The 22,862-nt window shown below is 39.7% G+C and overlaps 1 protein-coding gene across 3 annotated transcripts in view; it reads right to left on the bottom strand.

Annotated features, from left to right (window-relative positions):
* LOC139734485 (glycogenin-1-like) overlaps nucleotides 1–10,452 on the bottom strand; it is a 42,059-nt gene extending 31,607 nt beyond the window's left edge. For all 3 annotated transcript variants that reach the window (XM_071645267.1, XM_071645268.1, XM_071645266.1), the window contains exons 1-2: nucleotides 10,409–10,452; nucleotides 503–644 (exon numbers count right to left, since the gene is read on the bottom strand). In XM_071645267.1, coding sequence (XP_071501368.1) covers nucleotides 503–644; nucleotides 10,409–10,421 — 155 coding nt within the window. In that variant the 5' untranslated portion in view covers nucleotides 10,422–10,452. The remainder of the gene's footprint in view (nucleotides 1–502; nucleotides 645–10,408) is intronic.
* Nucleotides 10,453–22,862: the final 12,410 nt, after the last annotated feature.

Here is a 22,862-nt window from a genome sequence, read left to right as displayed (position 1 = left end):
CCTTCTCCACGGTCCTAGAAGCTCTAGGACTCCAGATGCTCTCTGGTTCCATCTTTGTCTTCTTCTTTTTTCAAGATCATTTGACCACAGGTAATTAGCTGTTCCAATCCCAGAAAACAAATCTTTCCAAGACAATTTTTGGCATGTTTGCAGACACATTTGACTCACTGGCAAATTCCTTTGTCCAGCATGTAACGGTATCATAACTTTTTGCATATTTGTGGAGGATCTTGGGATAATAGTTTTAGCATACTATTGCTGTCATTTTCTGCTAAATCCTCTCATGTGCCATCATGGTATCACCAATTCAATTTTGTACAATAAAATTGTTTGACCAAAATAGCAATTTGACTGTAATTTACTTGACAAGCAGAAAAGGGGGAAGAGGATCCCCACGCACTGGACGGCACTGCTCGTCTTTTAATCCAGACAGCACAATGGTCAGTACCACAACAGCACAGTTAACCTCCTAGGATAAGAAAAAAGAAAATTGGGATGTTACCTCATAGGTTGAGTAACCTGTGGAGTAACTAGTATGGCAAGCTGTCGTGTTGTTCCAACATCTCGCAGAGACTGTCCGACCACGAGGGCGCCATACGCATACTTGTCATTTGTGACGAGGGTAACAAAGGCCTGGTCTTCCACTGTGTGTTTAAAGAGGAAAAGATAAATTAAGACTTGAACTGTTAGACTACATGTATGGCACTGATTTCTAGACAGCAGGCCTATCACAAAATTTATTTCACATAAAACCTTTAAAATTACAAATTGTTGGCATGGAAAATTCATACCCTTTCACTTCATCTGCAACAGATAAGAATTCTCCTTTAATAGTTTGTCACTTTCAACATTCTATTAATAAACAGTGTGGGCTGTCAATGCTATTCAAAAAGAACACATACCGGTAAATCTTTCTGTCTCCCTTTAATACAAAGGTGTGAGCGCAGGCATACATGTACAAACAGTGATAAGAGCGAAGTGAAATTCCAGGCAACCTGGATTGCACCAAAGTACATTACGAACAAAACCTAAGCCCCTAGAAATTTAGGTGAATAAATGCAAAGACTGGGGATCCAGGGTTATGGTACAGGTACTGATAGTAAGAGTGCTGCTGTGCTGCACAGCACAGTCTCGGAACTGGTAAGTTTTCTACGAGGTCAGTTGAACTGTGGCCGGTTACGCTCTCACATCCTCTTCAGCCTGGAATTCCCTGACATTGCACAACATGATGGCACCAAAGAATAGAAAACTTTTAAAAAGAAAATGAAACCCAAGTGGAGTTAAAATGCTCTGTGTGTAATGCCTCCCTATCATAATATAGCTCACAGACACAAAACTCCCAGCTAGTTCCTTGTTCTCTCCATGCATACAGTGCCACAAAAACTGGTACACATTCTGCAAGGCAAATCATGACTTTGCCCTTTTCTTAGGCCCTCAGACTGTTGTTTATGCTGACAATAGGGACACACAGACCTCATTCTCTAGCAGTGTCAAATGGTTGCCATCCATTCATTATGCCCAACAAGTGGAGCCCATTTCAATGACATGAACATTACGAACTTATGACTCCTACCCAGAGCTGGCCTGATTTCTGCACCCAATGGACCGAATTCATGAAGGTGGTACAAATGAAACCATGGTATAAACCAACCATGGACAAAAACCATGGACCGCCAAGTGTTGCATGGAATATTTCGTTATGAAATCAGTCATTTCGTCTAAGAAATGATTATTTTGTAACAAAATGACAACATTTTGTAACTAAATTAACATTTCGTCCACGAAATGATAATTTTGTTAACGAAATGGTTATTTTGTCGACGAAATGAACCATTTCATACTGAAATAATTCCATGAGACACTTGGCTCTCCATGGTTTTTGTCCATGGTTTCATTTGTACCGCCTTCATGAATTCGGGCCAATGACCTTACTGACAACATCATCCTAGAATCAATGGGACCATGAAACCCTTCATACACATGTTCTTGATTCTGGTTCTCATCGTGGTAGAGAACATGGAACACATGCCATTTCTATTATCTTTCTTCTTATATCGCAGTTTTCATTGTGGCTATGAAATCAAAAAGCCCTTGATATTCTGAGTGAAACAGGCCTAAAGCTGAGCATGTCAGCATGAGGTCCTTTTAAAATGCATACAATGTATTAATAATTAGTCACACGTGTATCATATTCACTGTTTATGAAGTGGGAGGTAGTTCAAAAGATACCTCCAGGCTAAGGTAGGACATTCGTTAAATAAAACAGGACTCGTAGAAGGGAAATGTGAATGACTGTGATCACAGTTGTCATGCACTTTCTGAAAATTTTGGCAAGCACTAATAATTACAGATAGTACTTCAAGGATCAGCCACAGACATGTACGGGTGGTCAGCAGCACACTTTTAAAAGTAGGGGGCAGGCGCAGTTTATATTTTTGGTACCATTTTGAGGTTCATAAGCTAACAAGAAAAAAACAACAACCTATGGTACTATTTCCAATTGACAATGACAAAAGCAACTACGTCGCTATGGCGACTGGTATGCCTCCGCCATAATGCATGATTCTCCTAATAGGTCTAGATAGTACATGTGGACAATGTGTGATTACATTTTCACAAAATTGGCAAAATATTAATATGACAAGTTTGTCACAAATGTGTTGAATGTTCACCTTCCTTGACCTAGGTTTAACTGGATGAATAGGAGAGCATGTACAACTGTATTTGGGATTTAAGGACTTTAACTTGACTTTGACCCATTCATATGTTTATGCATTGAGCAATTTTCTAGGTATGGAGAAAAAGTGCAATTTCTGTATTGAATAGTAGATTGTTACCATTTTCACCTGGCCTTTGACCCTAAAATTCATAAGATAATCACTGTCAGGCAGAACATGCACAAATATGTAGTAAGTTTCAAGATAACTTTAAGAGCCACTTCCGAGATATGGAGGAAAAATTAGTTCAGCACTTTCACTTGATCTTTGACCTTTTGACCTTTGAGGCAAAAACAAAAGAAAAAAAAAACTTTATAGAGAATCTCTATTAGGTTATACATGCATACACCAAGTGTAAAAAAAAAAAAAAAATCCTGCTGGCATTGCATAAACATCGAACAGTAAAATTTTGAAGTGTTGCCATTGACCTTTGACCCCTGACCTTTGACCCCATGAACCCTAAATTCTCTAGATAATCACTGCCAGTCAGGACATGCATATACATGTATATACTATGTTCCATGAAGATATCTTGAACAATTTCCAACGTACAGAGAAAAAAGGTAAAGTTTTTATATTTTCACTTGACCTTTTGACCTCACGACCCAAACTTTCACCAGAGAATCTTAATTGGATAATACATGTATGCACTAAGTTTCAAGAAAATATCTTCAGGCATTGCATTGATATGGTGGAAATAGTAAGATTTTCTGTATTTGACCTTGACCTTTTGACCATTGACCTTGAGCATGTGCACCCAAAAGTTGATAGGCACAACTTCACCCCCTAATACACATACATGCCAAGTTTCATGAGGATACCTCAAAAGGTTATGATAGTTACCCTGTCCACAAAATTCATTACAGACGGACGGAAGGACGGACGGAAGGACGAACGGACGGACGGACAACCCGAAAACATAATGCCTCCGGAGGCATAAAAATGTTTCACCCTAAATGTATTCCTATGTATTGTGCAAAAATGGGGGGGGGGCAGCAACACACCCTTCCCCAGCTCATGACTGAGAAGATGAAAGCTGTGAAAGAAAATCATGATGATTGTCTTTCAATGAAAAGGATACTCCCATACATTTCATCAGGAATGAGCACTTAACACATACACTGTAGTATGTAAATTCCAGATTTATGGCAATCAAAATGTTAGATTCAGTGGAGTTGGCTATAGAGGTGTCCTAAAAGGGCAACTTTACAATACATATTGTAGTTTGAGTACCAATGATTTTATCATCACAGGATTACACAGTCTACAAAGCAATATGATGTACTATCACATAGTGTACAGTAAATACAACCACTTGACTGTGTACTCCATTGTTTTGGTAGTTTCAGAAAGTTGCATAATGTCAGACATGACGAAAAATTTTGTAAAACACTGATGTTTGCTGAATAATTATCCTACCTTCAAGCTTCACGACACAAAGTAGCAGACACAAATGGAAAAGTGTTTGAATATGTGACTGTGCATCACAAAACGAACAAAAAGTCGCACACACTGATTTTGTGTGAGGACTAAAAATAGGTGAAATGGGTCAACCGAGCCGATCTTGACTTTTTCACATTTTCTGAAAGAGCAAGTCTTCTTAATATTATGCTAAAATTTGGGATCATAAAATGGGCAGGAAAGTGTGTTTCTAGCAGCTTATCTCGAACATTTTTTTTTTGCAGAATAGAGTCCCCTTTTCATTTCTATAAAACCTCGTGCACAATTTTCACTTTCAACTCCTATAACTTTTGAAAAGATGATGCTACTACTTCATACTTGCCAACTCTACCGCATTTGGCGGTAGACTACCGCTTTTGAAAGATTTCTTCAGCATTCAAGCTAGCACTGCTCGCATAGACATCCTGGATTCTACCGCTTTCTCAAATGAAAATGTTGGCAAGTATGCCACTTTGAAAATTGGCACTAACTTAAGGACAGAATAGGCGTGTCTTGATCAGCCCGAAGTTTTCAAAGTAGCGCGCTATCTTGCGGTTACCAAACTAGTCCGATGTCAAAATAGCACGCTATCTGTGTAGTGAAGACGCAAATAGCGCGCTATTTGATCGGGAAAATTTTCCCCCAAATCTTGGTCTAGTTGGTGAACTAGACCGCTAATTTGTGAAATAGCGCACTATTTTGGGTGCGTCTCCATCAGCCCGAAATTTTCTCGATCCCTCCACGCTTCTGGTTAGCCAGCTGGCTATGGAAAGCGCATGTACAAGCTAGTGATTGTGTATAGTACATACACGCACGGTGTATTCAAGGATCACATGTGTGTACTAGGCCTACTGCTGTTGACATAACTAGAGGTGATTTCTCGGATGCTGTTCATTATTCCGAAGGTTCGCTATTCCGAAGGTTCGTTATTCCGAAGGGTCGTTAATTCGAAACACGCAAAGTCCCTATACCTAGAGGTTCGTTAATCCGAAAATTTGTGTCGTTATTCCGAAGGTTCGTTATTCCAAAGACTGGTTAATCCATAAATGAAATTTGGAACAATGAACCTTCGGAATAACGAATCTTACGAATAAAGAGCCTTCGGAATAACGAACCTTCGGAATAACGAGCTGTAACCGATTTCTCTCACCTCCCTATAACAAGAGACCCGCGGGTCTAGCGCTCACCTGAGTATCGCAAGTTCACCTTTCACGCAGTCACTAATCTAAATTATTCACAGCTCTACCAAAATTTGACCAGGCATTCTCAAGTAGAAGATGAAAATGTACAATAAGGGCCCAATTTTTTTAAGATTCCTTAATTTGGGGGGATTGGGGCCCCCTGGGGCCCTCTGGGTGGGGCATGGTGCCCATTTTGATAAATTGAGATCCTGACCCCCTAGGGATGCTACCTGCCAAGTTTGACAAAAATCCATCATGAGGTTTTCAGGAAGAAGATGAAAATGTACAATTCAGGCCCCCATTTGGACCCTTCCAACCACCACCCCCCCCCCCCCTACCCAAGAGGGGCACCCCTGGATCTCCTATGAACAAACTTGAAACTACAGTCATTAATGTACTCACTCATAGTATTATCTCAGCTCTATATATAACTTCTGATTCTAGAGAAGATTTATAAAGATTCCTTCATTTGGGGGATTTGGGACCCCTGGGGGCCCCCTGGGTGGGGCATGGTGCCCATTTTAACAAATTGAGATCCTAACCCCCTAGGGATGCTACCTGCCAAGTTTGGTGAAAATAGGTCATGGGGTTCTCAAGAAGAAGATAAAAATGTACAATTTAGGCCCCATTAGGACCCCTCCTCACCCCCTCCCTCCCCTGGGTCCCAAGGGGGGCACCCCTGATTCTGCCATGAACAAACTTGAAACTACAGTCATCAATGTACTAACTCATAGTATTAACTTAGCTCTATCACTTCTGGTTCTAGAGAAGAAGATTTTTGCGGATATTCCTTAATTTTGGGGTGTTTGGGCCCCCTGGGGGCCCCCTGGGTGGGGCATGGTGCCCATTTTCACAAATTGATTTCCTAACCCCCTAGGGATGCTACCTGCCAAGTTTGGTGAAAATGGGTCATGGGGTTCTCAAGAAGACGATGAAAATGTACAATTTAGGCCCCATTAGAACCCTTCCCCACCCCCCTCCCCTGGGTCCCAAGGGGGGCACCCCTGATTCTGCCATGAACAAACTTGAAACTACAGTCATCAATGTACTAACTCATAGTATTAACTTAGCTCTATCACTTCTGGTTCTAGAGAAGAAGATTTTTACAGATTCCTTAATTTTGGGGGGTTTGGGCCCCCCTGGGGGCCCCCTGGGTGGGGCATGGTGCCCATTTTAACAAATTGAGTTCCTAACCCCCTAGGGATGCTACCTGCCAAGTTTGATGAAAATCGGTCTTGGGGTTTTCAAGAAGAAGATGAAAATGTAAAAAGTTTACGCACGACGCACGACGGACGACGCACGACGGACGACGGACGACGGACGACGGACGACGCACGACGCACGACGCACGACGGACGCCGGACGAAGGGCGATCGCAATAGCTCACTTGAGCCTTTGGCTCAGGTGAGCTAAAAACTCGGTGCCGTGCATGCTAACTGTTTTTTGTAAACTTCTTCTGGTCCACTCTACCTTAGCTGAAGATTCTTGCAGATTGTGTGTATTTTGAATTTGTTTAAACATTGCAATTCGTTATTTTCATATAAGATGCCGCCTCACTAGACAGAAGAAAGAGTAGCGTTATTAATATCCCATTGGAGAGAATATGCTGTACTGCTCACCTCCTGGTTGAAGTATCGTACATACGGTGATATAGGAGATTTTGAGCGGGGAAATTCACTTTCGAATCGCGAGCTAGGCAGAGTAATATTGCAAAGTGCACATGCATCAATTTTCGGGCTAATTTCCCGAAGCAGGCTGTTCGAGCTGATGAAGACGTGACATTCGCTGTATCGGGCTATTTTCTAAGACCGGAAAATATCCCGCTAGTTTGAACTTCAGGCTGATGAAGACACGCCTAATGTGTTAAATAGGCATGCTAAATTTCAGTTTAGTCTGATAATCCCTTCATTGTTGTTACCGTACTCCAGTAGTTTACATGTACATACATGTACATCCTGTTTTTTGTCTCATTCATCGCACAACCAGCACCTCTTGGTAAAAAGATTAAGCGCTTGAATAGACACTGCACTTCAGAGCCTCTTTTCTCAGTTCAAGTTCAACTTTTCCTGAGTGTGTGCTTTCTTTCCAATATTTGAATAGGTTAGGAGAGTCCATTTGATTTGAGTAATACATCATTTTAAAGCTTAAAGTCTGCTCTCTCAGAATATGTTCTTAACTAAAATTTCATGTCTGCGACTTTTTGTGTTTTGTGGTGCAGGGTCACATATGGACTCTTAGCTGTATGAATAGACTTTGACAACTTAAATCATTTGTTTTTTTGCCTCATTGCATTTCAAAAACATAAGATCTTAATATTCACATCGACACTTCAAAGTAAAATCTTGACCTTCCTGTTCCACTCTACAGATGTACACCATCATCTAGTCAATATCCATCTACTCGTACTTCACTTCATAAAGAAAGCTCCATACATCAGAACATCAAGGAGATCATACTCAAGTCTATGTCCCCTACATAACTTAAAGGACAAGTTCACCTTCATAAACATAAGGATTGAGAGAATGCAACAATAATAGTAGAACACATCAGTGAAAGTTTGAGGAAAATTGGACAATCGATGCAAAAGTTATGAATTTTTAAAATTTTTGTGTTGGAACCACTGGATGAGGAGACTACTACAGCTTGTGAGTCATATGCGTACAACAGTATAAAGAAAATGTAAAAGAAAATTGAACATATTTTCACTTTTTTCACATAATAAAAGCGCACTTGACTTGCCTCTTTCTAAAGGCGGGGGGAATAATATTACCCATAACATTTGTCGGTAACGAGTCAGGGGAATGCGTACTTTTTTCAAAAGATGGAATTTTGTGAAATTCTCTTTATATTTTCCTTATATTGTTGTACGCATGTGACATCTAAGTTATACATACACTGCAGTAGTCTTCTCATCCAGCGGTTACTGCACAAAAACTTTAAAAATTCATAACTTTTGAACGGATTGTCTGATTTTCCTCAAACTTTCACTGATGTGTTCTACTAATATTGCTACATTCTCTCAATCCTTATGTTTATGAAGGTGAACTTGTCCTTTAAAAGTAAGCAACAACTGATTCCCACAATACAAATTGTCTTTCTATCCCTAAACAACCTGCTGACCTGGAACACACTACCAGCCATGGCAGTTTCTTCCCAAACAAGCACTACAGTTGTACTTTCAAGGAGAGCACACTTGTGATGTCAATTGAGGGTTGGAACCTCCTGTGGCTAGAGCAGGTACACTGTAGGTTTGAATGGTTCTGTAATTCCTGTGTAAAGTTTGCAAAATAATTTTTAATGTGCATATCTCTGTTTTTATTATGAATAGAAATGCTACACTGTACACTACTAACAGCAATATTGACTGCACCATCACCGCTATCTGTCACACTGCACAGCACATCCCAGTTTAGCTTGGAAAGATGCTGCTTTAATCAACAAGGATAAATCTTGCCCCACAAGGTACAATGTAACTATACACAGCCCTGTCGCTGTACACAAGTGTTGCAAGTGTCACACGGCATCTGGTCAGGCTACCCACAAGGTTACTGTATGTTGAGTGAATACACACACTTCCTCCTGTGCAACACAAACTCATCTTCCTCATGTAGTTTACGTCAAGGAGTAAACACAATGGAATATGCAGCAGCAGCACCATAACTAGGCCAAAATGTGTGTGGCTACACACCTACATTGACATCAGCACATGCATAACATAGAGTCCTATGCATTCAGCACTGAAAACATTCTGAACATTTGCTAAATTCGGGGCACTTTCTCACATCTTTTTCTGTGTATGAATACCGGTGAAATTTGGTGAACACTTCATCCACTTGCGACCAGTCTTTGCACTTCACTTGCACCCTGACCCCTGACCGTTTACATATTCATTATTGTTCATATTCAATACATTTAGTAACTATACACAGCCCAGTCGCTGTAGAGCGTCTGGTCGGGCTATACATTTATAAAGAAACTGATCTTTCAGTTTCACTTCAGTTCTGTACTGCTGATCAGTCGCAGTCTAAACTGTTAATACCAATTTACACAAATAAATAAATAGCAGCAGTATTGCTAAATTGGCAATAGTGTGAAGTGAATACTGATAAAGATATGTTGCAGTAGACAGAAAGATCTGTCTGTCCGGAGGAGTCTTTCATTTTTTTGACGTTATCGCTCTCCTCCATAGACAAGGATCCGTGATGCGTGAAGCCAGACGCAGTCTCCGCAGAATATTTCCCCCCGACGACCGCGACCAGATACAGACAGATCTTTCGGTCAAATGTTGCAGGTAACTCCACACATGCACAGTAAAGATTCTAACACTGAAACAGGTCTATAACTTAGGCCCTACTTGTTGTCACTAATTATTTTCCTTATAATATACATTGTAAACTGGTCTGTAGCCTACTCTGGGAATCTGTGCTCTGGAAAGTGTCATGGGATTCACAATTCCACCGAAATTGATTAATCCAAATTATAGGCCTACGGTCCTACCCCTACTGTCTCTGTAATTCACATAGTCATTTATTTTGATGCCAAAGCAAACAGTTTTATTCAATACGGTTAGTGCATAGATCTAGTGGCCTTTACCAGGTGAATGATAAATTTTGTTGAACATACACACGTGGCCACACTTGAAACACACTGTAAATCAATGCGTGTTGCTGTACAGTGTAGACTCTATACAGTGCAGTTCGGAGCTATCACTCCTGCACACGGTGAGCTTCATGTGAGCTGAAAGTACCCTGGATTGGCACCATATGTAAAGTATGTTTTGACACGGGAGTGGTACGTGGCTGTGCAGTAAAGTACGCGCATGTAGCCGACATGGCCGCTGAAGTTCTGGGTGCAATAAAAGGCACATCGTCGCAGGTAAGCGGCTATTTACGCCGGTAAGCTTCGACGGTGATTTGTCTTCACCACTACTAATCATGTTTATTGTCATATTTCCTTCTAACACAATACAGTGAACCACATAATGTATACTGACACGTACAAACTACACAACATGCCGACGGTACCGATTATTATTCTCATAAGATGCAATACAGAGTTCGAGATTGTTACCTTTCGAAGCCATCACGTCGTGATCAGCATATAATCAACGTGGGTGTGTACATGAACAGCGTGTGTGTGTAATTCCAATGCCAGTGCAGTTAGTTGCGGTTCGTATTGCCCCAGGAATCTGAAGTATTCACCAATGAAAGGGAAGTTGATGATCACACTTCCTTGTTAGTATGAAAATTAAAGTAGGAGATGGCGTTACCACGAGAATTAAAATGTGTCCACTTTTCAAAGGAGAAGTGTTTGTACAGTTTAGCTGAAACGTTTATCTAAAATTGTATTTTTAAAGAATCGATTTCCACGCTCCGACATAATTGTAATCCCATCATAATAATGGACTCGTCTAGTCTTTTCAAATGACATGTGCACGAGAATCCCTGACAGTAGCGCGTGATATGAGACTAACAATAATGTACAGCGCTTTGCATTTTCTTTTGAACACGTGGTCATTTCATCCACATTGGGGGGGGGGGGGGGGGGGGGGGTATCCATTCACCGAAGTTCATGAACACATTCAATGTCGAAATTTTACTTTCGATCTTCATCGTAGGTACAGCCTTTGGTTCCCCATCAAAATCGATCGATGCTTATAATTTATGCGCGCCCCTCCCCCCCCCCCCCCCCCCCCCGGCTTCTTCAGCCTTGAAGGACATTACACCCGGCGGCATCACGGCAGGGTAGTGCTTTGCTGATATACTACTAGTATATTTGTAGTACATATGTCACAGCTGTGGTACATGTAGGGAGCTAGGCCTATAGGAGGCGCCCAGCTGACAAGGCCGCGGTTGTCATCCAATGTTGACTTTTTCTAAACTCCAGTGAAAATGTGATTTGTATGATGTAGAACGCGTGAATCAATGTAAAATGTGAGAGTGTCAGTGGAAACCACGACGCTCTTCTTCTGTTTTCTGTTGGTTTGATTTTTAACTCGGGTATACCGGTATGAAGGCAAATATTACGGGTGACATTTACTCATAGACACATTCCCTATGATGCAGCCGAAAAGAAAATACCCGGTAAAACAACAAAACAAAATGTGCGGAAAGTGAAACAAATCCAGACCAATCCAGACCTATTTCCCTATGATGAAATGTTTATATACTATTGACTGGCCCTGAGGGAGGTACCAGAAAATATTGCCCAAACTGAAAGCATATTGCCCGAGTCGAAGACGAGGGCAATATGTTTTCAGTGCGGGCAATATTTATCTGGTACCTCCCGAAAGAAAGGCCAGTCAATATCATAATTATTACCTATCCCCCTAGGTAAATTAAGAAAAAAAAAATGTAAATACGGCTATACACTCTATATGATACAGATCAAGCCACATTTGACTACCTGTAGACCATCAACATGTTGAATAATTGCAAAATTGTTCACCAATGTATATCATTCAACTCCAACTTCAAAGATACATGTAGTTATGACAGGCAAACTTCAAACTTCTGAACGTTCTTACACTTTATTTTTACTTCTCTGTTAAAAGTTTGAGAGTTGTAAAACTGATGGTCACTGTGCAATTACTGATCACAAATGGACTAGTCATTGCCTAGTGCTGCTGTAAGTGGTCGCCCTTGTATGAGTTGATTTATCAGCGTTCTTCTGCGGTGCGTGTAACTGACACCCTGGACGTCCTGGAATGTTTTCTTTTCGTGGTCGGAGGGAGATTCCACTCTTTTTTTTTCCTGTCGGGTCACCGGATACATTTTTTTCCTTTTTATTGGATGTAAACCAACAGGTAAACAACATAAACTCTTTCTCTTCCCACCTTTCCAAACCGGAAGATTGCACTGTTTGCACATACTGTTACGCAGCGACGCGTCGCGATGTGGCGAAAAGCATATTGACTGCTGACCTTTAACCCTGCAAAATAACAACTCCTGACCTTTAACCCTGCAAAATAACGACCGGAATTGCCTCGCAAAACTCCCTCGTATAGGTAATAATATGGATTAGCACACTAATATTAGTATAAATAAAGTATACGTTCCAATCGTTGATGTTCGTTTTAAAAAGTGTTACTGCGTCTTTGTTTATTTTCGTGGACACGATAGACTGACTTGAAATGCGTTCACCATCATGAGGTCAGTCGATATTATCAGGAAAACAAGTAAACCTTTTTTTTTCCTGGACTATGGAACCACGTGCGCTGTTGGCCATGCATGTCCAATGGCCCAATATTGAAACTGCCATCATCAAACAAAATAACAACTCGCCTTATCAAGCGTATCATCATCGAGTTCGTATTACACGTGTACGTGCGGGGATTTCCCTCTTTGTGCCAGCTGGTACATAGAGGGAGTGTTCGATTTTATTCGATTTTTACGATAAAAACATTGTCGTTTTCTAGTTGTGCTACTCGTATTGTAAATGGGAATATGATGCAGATGATGGCATGAAAAAACAAAACAAAAAAGAGAAGAACGTTATCCTCAAAAGCCAAAGTGACAGTGTAGGCCTATTGTTTTCAAAGTGATGTTCGATATGTAATCATCTGTCATTCCATGCAACAAAGAGTTTGTATTTCCGCCAGGAAAAAAAAAAATGAGATGAGTGGAGAATTGTGAGTAGGTGTCCGCGAGGATTGGTAGGTCGTATGGAATGATAATCATCCTAGCTCAATTGCATACCCTGTAGTCTTAAAGGACAAGTTCACCTAACCTTCATAGACATGTGGGTTGTGTGAATGCAGCAATAAATTAGTAGAACACAATCAATGAGAGTTTGAGGAAAATTGGACAATCCGTTCAAAAGTTATGAATTTGTGAAGTTTCTGCTCAGTCACGGCAGGGTGAGAAGACATAACTTGTGATATCACATGTGTACAACGATATAAAGAAAGTATAAAAATTCAACATAGATATTTTCACTTTCCTCGCATAACAAAAGAACACTCAACTTCTCTCTTTTAGAAGGCAGGGGGAATATATTATTACACTTGACATACGTCAGTAATAGGTCGAAGCCTGTGTACTTTCAAAAAGTAAAGTTTTGTGAAATTCTCTTTTTATTTTCCTTTAGATCGTTGTACACGTGTGACATCATGCACTGTAATAGTCTTCTCATCCAGCAATGATTGCGCAGATATGTACTTTAAAAATTCATAACTTCTTAACGGATTGTCGGATTTTCCCCCGAACTTTCACTGATATGTCCCACTAATATTGTTGCATTCACTCAATCCACATGTATATAAAGGTTGGCCTGTCCTTTAAGTGACATCACCGTTGTGGATGAAATGCTTTATAAAGTCCTTGACGTTTGACCATTCTGTGTATTTAATAACTTATCATCATCCCACCCCCCACCAAAAAAAAAAAAAAAAAAAAAAAAAAAAAAAAAAAACGGTGCGCGAGGCCGAGGGCTTTCACAGGTCGCGAAAATCAATAAGCTCTATTTCGTTTCTCGTATCGCGCCCTCTATAGATAGGTCTGCTATGATTTTTACTTTTCTCTCTCCCCTTCTCTCTCTCCCTCTTTCCCTCTCTCTTTTCTCAATTACAAACCGGGCACAGTCGTTTGACAATGGGTAGGCCTATGCAGATTACTTTGAGTGTATACCAAGATCCACATTTTTAACCAGAAACTCCAAATTAGGCAGAATATATTTGTGTTATAATTGGGACCGAAAATCTAAACAAACGAGGCGGGGTGTGGGGGGGGGGGGGGGGGGGGGGGTAATATTAGGCGAGAAGTCGAGCGCTGGATGTGATGTGGAAGGGCCATGTACAGTGAACGCACGAAGCAGGTCGTGATGACCATGTACGAACTTCCTACGGTCATTGCGAAAGCAACGCGCGATATGTTTTGGGATGTGACATATTGCTTCGTTACGATCGTACATTTCACAGAGTGGCTGTACGAAGCAGCGCGCGGTGTCAGAATTGTTTTATGATGTCACCATTGCTCAGTGGCATCATTAATATACAAATAATGAATGTTTACGAGTACAAAGGACAGACTATTTCATGAGGTGAAAGATGAAATGTTTGATCCATTCAACGAGGCGCAGCCGAGTTGAATGGTTATGAAAGACATAGTAAAACTTATTATAACAATGACCAGAATTGTTAATATTAAGCCTATCATTATCATCCCTCTGGACCAGTTAAAAGTTAATATGAGAATGCAATTAGCAGAGTAACAGTGAAAATTTGATCAAAGTCGGATAAAGATTTGCCAAATTGCGAAGTTTTGCTAATTTTTGCACAGCAGTTTTTGAAAAGTTTATATGAAAATGCAAGTGGGTGAGCTAATGATGCTGTCACATAACAATTTTCAAACAAATAACTAATCACTTATCTAAAGACCAAAATGAACAATAAAGGCATATTTTCTTGTCTAAATGTTGTAATTTCATAACTGAAAATGCAAAATTTTCGCCCCTAACGGGGTGAAAATTATAATACACTAACAACATACATTATTGTATCTATACACTAACAGTAACTTATGAGTAAAATTAGAGTATAGATGGTATAGCCTCGCGTCCTCGAGTGTGCCCGCTGAAACATACCTTCAGTAAACCTTACATTTTTCATTTTCTTCTTTGCTTTCTAGCAGTATAAGAATATTTTTTATTGTTCGAATGATGCGATCACGTTTAAGCTTTTAATGAGTACATTTCAGATAAATGGCAAAGTGAAAATGGCTCGCTCGTTCTGCCCGTACTTATAGGCCCAGTAAAATTAAAAATTTTCATAAGTTATTATCATAGTCCTTCGCAGTGATTTCTTTTACTATGTTCAATTCCTCAGAAATTTAATTCAAAATGCTCTATAAAAGCGACTTTTACAATCTGTTTTAAAAAAAGTCCCTATACCGTGGGAGGGGGTATCTCCCCTCTCCCCCCCCCCCCCGGTCGCTTCGCTCCCTCTACGAGGATCTCACACCATCACATAATATACCCCCCGTATGTTATGATCATAGTCCTTCCACCTGATTTTTTTTCTTCAATATGTTAATTCCCTAGAATTTGCTTTTAAATGCTCTATAAATGCGACTTTTATACTCTGTTTTTACAAAAACTCCCTACCGTGGGAGGGGGTATCGCCCTCCCACACCTTCCCCCCACTCGGTCGCTTCGCTCCCTCGCCGAGGATCTCACACCATCACATTATTAGTGTACTTCCGTATGTTATAATCATAGTCCTTCCAACTGATTTTTTCAATGTCTTAATTCCCTAGAAATTTCTTTTAAATGCTCTATAAACACGACTTTTATACTCTGTTTTCACAAAAAGTCCCTCAGTGGGGGGGGGGGGGGGGGGATCCCCTTTTCCACCCCCCCCCCCCCGCTCGCATAAATGTGCCCCCGTCGAGATCTTGCTCCCCCCCCCCCAAAAAAAAAAAAAAAAAAACAAAAAAAAAAAACCCAGAAGTGTTCCGCGGCGCGCTTGATGGCATCGGCTCTTTCCCATACTTCAATGCCTTTGTAATTCGTGTATTTTACTCTACATGTTGGTTACTTGTTTGTATTCAGATCCGGAGTCGTTGGTCACGTGAGCCGACTATGAAATTAAGAGAAATTACATCTCACTTGCTGGTTTGTGTAAATTCCCGACCTCTCGCCCATCATGTAGCCGACTGGACCATGCGTTATTTTGTAAAGATAATCTCTGTTATATAGGTACAGTTTAGGTTATACCAGTTGCAACTTCCAATTTCTAGTATTGTGCATTTCTGCTTTCCTGCTCTTTTATCTATTTTATATTGTCGTTGCTGTGAGCATGTAACATGCCAATATTCTTTCCGCAAGCACAGAAGGTTGTGCCTAGGGGAACTCAGCATTCAACTTCAAGCATTTTAAAAGAAAAAAAAAAATGATTCAACTTGATAAGAAATCATGGAATTGGCAGACTGTCTTAATGTCACTAGATCCATCGGGAATATGGCCATGCACCGGTCATGGAACGAAAGTCAAAGCTGGGATGGAGATGATGAACGCGGGTCCACTGACTGTCATCGCGGAGGAGAATAGCTATAGGTGTCATCTTTTGGCGGACAACCAGCACACCGAGATCGGAAGTGAGTCATGGCGTGCTGCAGCCCCTGCCCTCGACGTCCAGGGGTTCGATGGGCGACGACAGAGACCGGTGGAAGTTTTCATCATGGTCCGAACGGAAGACGCACACAGAGGTCCAGCTTCTTAAACGTGATAACTTTCCATCATTCCGTCCTTATACATCTCTCTCTCTCTCTCTCCCTCTCTCTCTCTCCCCCCTCTCTCTCTCTCTCTCCCCCTCTCTCTCTCTCTCTCTCTCTCTCTCTTTCTGTTTCTCATTTTTCATATTTTTTTTTTTCGCTGACATGGAATTATACAAGCAGGACTGGCTGATATTGACTGAAGGGTTAGACAGTTTCATTTGGATCTTCAGACTTTCTCAATGGTCATGACATTGTCAAATTACATTGTCTCAAACATTGAACATAGATTTTAAAACATGTAAAATATCATCAATGCTTTCACAGACATCCAGCCATACTGACCATTTATATACATTGTACTGTGTTTCAATTTATGATTATTATGCAAAAAGTTAATTTCAATATTAATTTTTTAGCTCATTATAGCCTATACATGCGAATAAATACTTGTGATTTACATATAAGATTTTTAATGTTAAAACCAATTAAAATCATTTTCGAAGTTTTATCTTTTAAGTAAGGCCATCATGAAATGTATTCATAATCATACTGAGTATGTACATACATAAATCCTATTAAACCTTGGGGAAGGGTGGGCAAAGGTGGGGTTCTTCCTTACTCATTATCGTTGTATACATATCGAATCTCTTTCTCTATTTTATAATACGCTTATGTTCTTTTGATACTTGTATCATGCATTTAAAAAACGGTTACAGTTCGTTATTCCGAAAGTTCGTTATTACGAAGGTTCTTTAGTCCGAAGGTTCGTTATTCCGAAGGTTCATTAATCCGAAAATGACATAAGGTTCGTCCTTCCGAAGGTTCGTTAATCCAAAAATGAAACAAAGCTCGTTATTCCGAAGGTTCGGTACGGACCCTATTTCATTGTCGGATCAACGAACCTTCGGAATAACAAACCCTATTTCATTTTCGGATAAACGAGCCATTGGAATAGCGAACCCTTTTTCATTTTCAGATAAACGAGCCTTCGGAATAACGTCACAAAATGTTCGGATTAACGAACCCTTTTTCATTTTCGGATGAACGAACCTCTAGGTGTTATAGGGAATTTGTGTGTTTCGGATTAGTGAACCTTCGGAATAACGAACAGCACCCTAAAAAACACATGTACGATGTTGTTGAATATCCATCTCATTTATATACGTAATTTAATACTGACCTATAAAGAGATTACAAACATGCATAGGCCTAATTTCCCATTTATTATGTGCACGTTTGTCGTACCTAATGCTATATAGATAACGGTGGAGTGTTTTTTCTTCAATTTGTAACTTTACGTTTCAAGGTTACGAAATTCTGCAGACAACAAATCCTGTACGAAGTTCAAACCTATTTTCAAACCGGCACAGTATGAAAAATATAAGGCGAATCCCCCATTAGGGATGTTACTATAGTGTCATCTTCAATTGCTTCAGTGTTGAAATAGTGGAAGTATATCATACAGAAATTAAAGAGAATTGCATGCTCATTTGCTCTCCACAATGACTTACACCGACAAAACCTTCTCTCAATATAATCATGTTATTCCCCTACATGACTGCAGCTTTATCCCTTCCTCTGTTTTGTTATTTATCAATTTCATATTCTTCTTTATTGTTTGGCTTTACAAAGGAAGGACTCACCAGCAGTGCTTTCCATTGTTTTCACCACAGTTTTCTTGCGCTATACGTATAATGGATAAACACTCGGAATATCCTCTACATATATAGCGTCTAATGATACAAACAATTTATTTTGTTTGGTTGCAGATACGCATCGGTTTCATATCGTGAACGGGTGAAATGAAGTCTACAAACTCCATTTGTTGACTGTGATGTGAATAGACTCGACTCGCCTCCTTTGAGTTGAACTGGGAAAAGAAAGTCGTTTCAAATACAAGGATTGGGCCTTTTGGCCGTAATTCCCCCAAAGTGCTCTATATTCTTGACAGACTAGTAGTCGCGTAAACTGTCGACAGTCTTGAGTCAATTAGCGCCAGTGCAGATCAAAGCATGTGCAATTTGATGTAATCGAACTCTACACCCATTTCCAGACACTGGGGACACGTAGCGTCACGTGAGTATCGAAAACGAGGCAAGGAGCAAGAGAGCGTTTTTGTTGTTGTTGTTGTTTTTTTCATTCGTTTTCATGTGTGTGGGCAAGTGGCTGAGCATGTGCGTATACACTGTATATACATTCACTATTGTTGTTGATTGTGTCGTTGGTGTAAATAGTCAAGTCTGACTGAAAAACGCCAATAAACTCAACAACAACAACAGTTGATTGTGAGGTGTGTGTTTTATTTTTTCCTTCTCCTTTACTTTTACCATTCTTACACGGCTCAATGAATAGTGCCTGCAGGTTAATCATTGTTAGATTAGCCTGAGTTTGCATTTTTTTTTGGGTACTTTATAATGATGATGTATATTTACTTATCATGGTTTTTGAGTGGTACAACTTAGTGGACAACTCTTCCATACTTACTTTTCTGTTAACCTTCAAAGCATGCACATGTGTTCTTAGTTATTCTACTTATTTTTATGTACATATCACATCTTTTCATATACTGGACGATTTACATTGTTTGTTTTTTTTTCAAATTGATCAAACAATGTGATTGTTTGATGCATGCTTTGTATTTTGTTTCGCACTTTGTCGGACGGGAAAAATATCGAATTGAATTGAATTGAAATGAATTGAATTGAATTGAGAGAACTGAAATTGAAAATGTTTTCTTCCTGATACACCGAGATTGCAAGTATGCAAATCACACAAGTCGATGGTATCTGCGACTCTAAATCCTATAATTGGTTTGAAAATAAAGATATTTTTTAACAGAATATCATTCTGTTCATTGATACCTCAGCTTTAAAATATATACCACTGATGTGCTCCCCTTCAACAATTTATCCTCATTCTTCTTTCTTATTTTATGTACGAAAAGGAAACTTTGTGTACAGATTGTGTGCAAGCGCATGAGAGATTTCGAGGACATGACATCACCTCTGCTATAAATTATATTGCATGACCAGCATATGAATGTCACTGCACTGGTCGAGCACATTCACTGTATACACATAAATATCACTGATCACTGGTATAGGATATACATGGCGGATCTGATGCTCTATGAATCAGTATTCCCCAGTTCTAAGTGTTTCTCTCAGCGTTCTATCAGAAGTCTTGGGAAAATGTATAGCACCATTTCCAACCTTATAGCTGGGAGACAGTTTCTATTACTAGCAGTAGTGGTATACATTCACAAGAAGAGTCCAGAAACCTTGGTGAGACATTAAAGGAGCGATCCACGGATTACCGAGACTCGTGATGTGTGTAACTAACTATTCTAGAACACGCCAGCGAGGCTTCTGAAGTTGTTTGGTGGCAAGAAACATTGCCATGGTAACGCGTAGGCAAAACAAGTTCATCGGATGAGGTCGCCGCCATCTCCGATGGGAGAAATGTGAGATTGATGTCCGAGGATGATTCAGAGTTGTAATAGGACTGCCTTTCATTACCGCTTACTGTTTTTTCGGAAGTATATGTCCCTCCATTTCGGAAGCATAAAGTACAGCAACGTAGCATGTGAATTAATAAAACGCGACCCATACTAATTTTTCCGCCGCCTCAAATTTTCATCACATGATACAGTAATGATGTGATACTGACAGGTGAAACAAAGCCAGTTTAAACATAAACATAACAGGTATTAGTTTTAGTTTAAAAATCCTTTAAACTGCAGGTTGCAATCTTGTTCTAATGGCGTATTGGATTTTTTTTTCCCAATATCAAAACTTTTGCGCCATATCTATTTTACACCATGACATTAATATTTCTTTGTAGAGTCTGTCTGCGGTTCATGTGAGATCATGCCTATAACAGAGAATATAGTAGGCCCTAAATGCCAAAACTAATCGTAAAACCTTAGATGAAAAGACAAATGTTAGCACACAGCCCTGGGTGGCATTTCATGAAGCATTTTGTCCGACAACTTGTCAGAAAAATTGCTCTCAGCCAATCAGATGCAAGGATTTCGGTAGCTTTTAACGCTTTGTCAGACGAAATATCTGACAAACTGCTTCATGAAATGCCCCCCAGATTGATACCTATAATCTGATAATCCTAACTACCATGGTACTCATTAAATCACCTAGATAGACTAAACTGAAATTTTCGACCGTATAATAGGTACATAATGTATACGCATTAACGTAAGTAAGAGAGAGAGAGAGGGGGGGGGGGTTGTGTGTGCAGTGGCGGATCTAGGGGGGGGGGGCGCATTATTCCTTAAAAACAAAAGAAATAAAAAGAAGAACATAAAATGAAACCCGGAAGTGGCACCATAAATACTTTTTGCGCCCCCACCTTTTACAGAATTCCTGGATCCGCCCCTGGTGTTTGTGTGTGTGTGTGTGTGTGTGTGTGTGTGTGTGTGTGAGAGGGAGGGAGAAAAATGGGGGAGGGGCTTTTTTATATAATAAACTGAGAGTCAGAATCAACAGTAGTGTCGATGAAGTGATAGACTGTTAATAGATTTGAGTCATCTTTGGGAAATTTTCTACACTAAAGTTTCTCTTTTGCTTTCATTTCAATAACAGTTACAGAAATCCTTCCCTTCTAGAACTTACGAATGAATTCCTTTTTGTGTGTGTTCATTTCAGGAAACTAAGTCAATGACCTCTCCTGTATATAGATCTCCATCATTTTCTTCATTCCTTTACTCACTCCCCTTCTCTTCCTCCACCCCCCCCCCCCATCTTGATTTTGTATGCTATATACGTGTAAGTGTGATTGTCAACTGTCCCTTCTTCTTTATAACTTGGCAGTCGAACATAATAAGAAGCTCAAGTGCTTGCTCACTATGTTGTGAGTTCAGAATTCAGTTTTATTTTTTTTTTGTCCTCCTATGTCTGCCTTCATTTCTCTCTCAATTCTAGTTTGTTCATCCGGATAATCAATTCAATTCAATTCGTTTTATTCCACATGCTGAAAAAATATGTCAAGACAGGACAAACAACCAGAAGGAAACAAATATACACACATACACTTGAGGGATCAGAAAAGACCATATTATGAGGCCTATCGAGCCTGATTCCCTTAAAGGGGATGGCTAGTAACTGATCAGTGGGAATCAGTGGGAATACCGGAGGATGTTTATTCCAGTCCTTGTGGGATTCATTTAAGAGTACATTATATATCTATTGTTGTGTGAAAATTATTTGCTTCAGAAGGGTCTCATATTCAAGTAATGTGCAGTTTAATGTTTCCAGGTTAGCATGCCTGTATACAGTGACGGGGCCTTAAACTGCACATTACTTGAATATGAGACCATTCTGAAGCAAATAATTTTCACAATACAATAGATATATAATGTACTCTTAAATGAATCCCACAAGGATTGGAACAATCATCCCCCAGCATTCCCACTGATTCCCACTGATCAGTTACTAGCCATCCCCTTTAAGGTACAATTTGCAACTAAGCAGAGAAATGTACAACCACAGGTTAAGAAATAAAAGCCTATACACTAAGCAACAAAATAAGAAAGTAATTACATCACAAAACAAACAAACAAACAAACAAATAAACAAACAAACAACCAACCAACCAAACCAGAAACAGATGAATATTACCCCCCAAAAAAATGAATGCACTCTAACTGAAAAACATTTATTGCTACGTTTGAAAAATGACAGAGTTGGGCAATCTTTAATAAAAGCTGGTAACTCATTCCAGCGTTTCGCTCAAATGTATCGTTCACAACTTATGTCTGTAGAAAAGGTAAACATATCGTATTGGCACAGCTATGGTGTTGTAAGTAAAAACTGCACTATTTGGGTAAACGAATAACGATCTGTCTTCTCTTATTCTCTCTGTCCTGTTTGTCTCGTTTCAATTTCTTACTATCTACTCATCAGTTTGTCTGACTATCAATTTACCTAATACATCTTGCAAATTATTTTTGCTTTATATCAGTGTAAGAAAAAAAAAGAAAAACAAAACAACACAGTAAAATCGGAAGTACTCGGTCGTCAGGAATACGATATGGTTGAATACAGCTAATGATTGATTGACTTTCCCCCGACAGCAACCATCTTTCAAATTTAGGTAGACAATATTTGGCGTTCATGAAAGTTTTCGAGAAAAAGGAATTTCTCCAGAGAAAAATGTTAAAATCATGGTCAAATACTCTTCTGTCATCACAAAGTGATTACATAACCTTAGTAATTAGTGAGACTATACTCTTTAGGTTCATTTATATGTCCCTCTTGTATTCTTCAACAGGTCATGTGCCATGTGCATAGAGATCA

The sequence above is a fragment of the Diadema antillarum genome, unplaced genomic scaffold, assembly GCF_040938485.1.
Source record: "Diadema antillarum isolate AM-2024a unplaced genomic scaffold, OU_Dant_1.0 seq00000527_RagTag, whole genome shotgun sequence".
Classification (NCBI taxonomy): Eukaryota; Metazoa; Echinodermata; class Echinoidea; order Diadematoida; family Diadematidae; genus Diadema; species Diadema antillarum.
The sequence above is the reverse complement of the archived record's forward strand: the minus strand, read 5'-3'. Positions and strand labels throughout refer to the sequence as shown.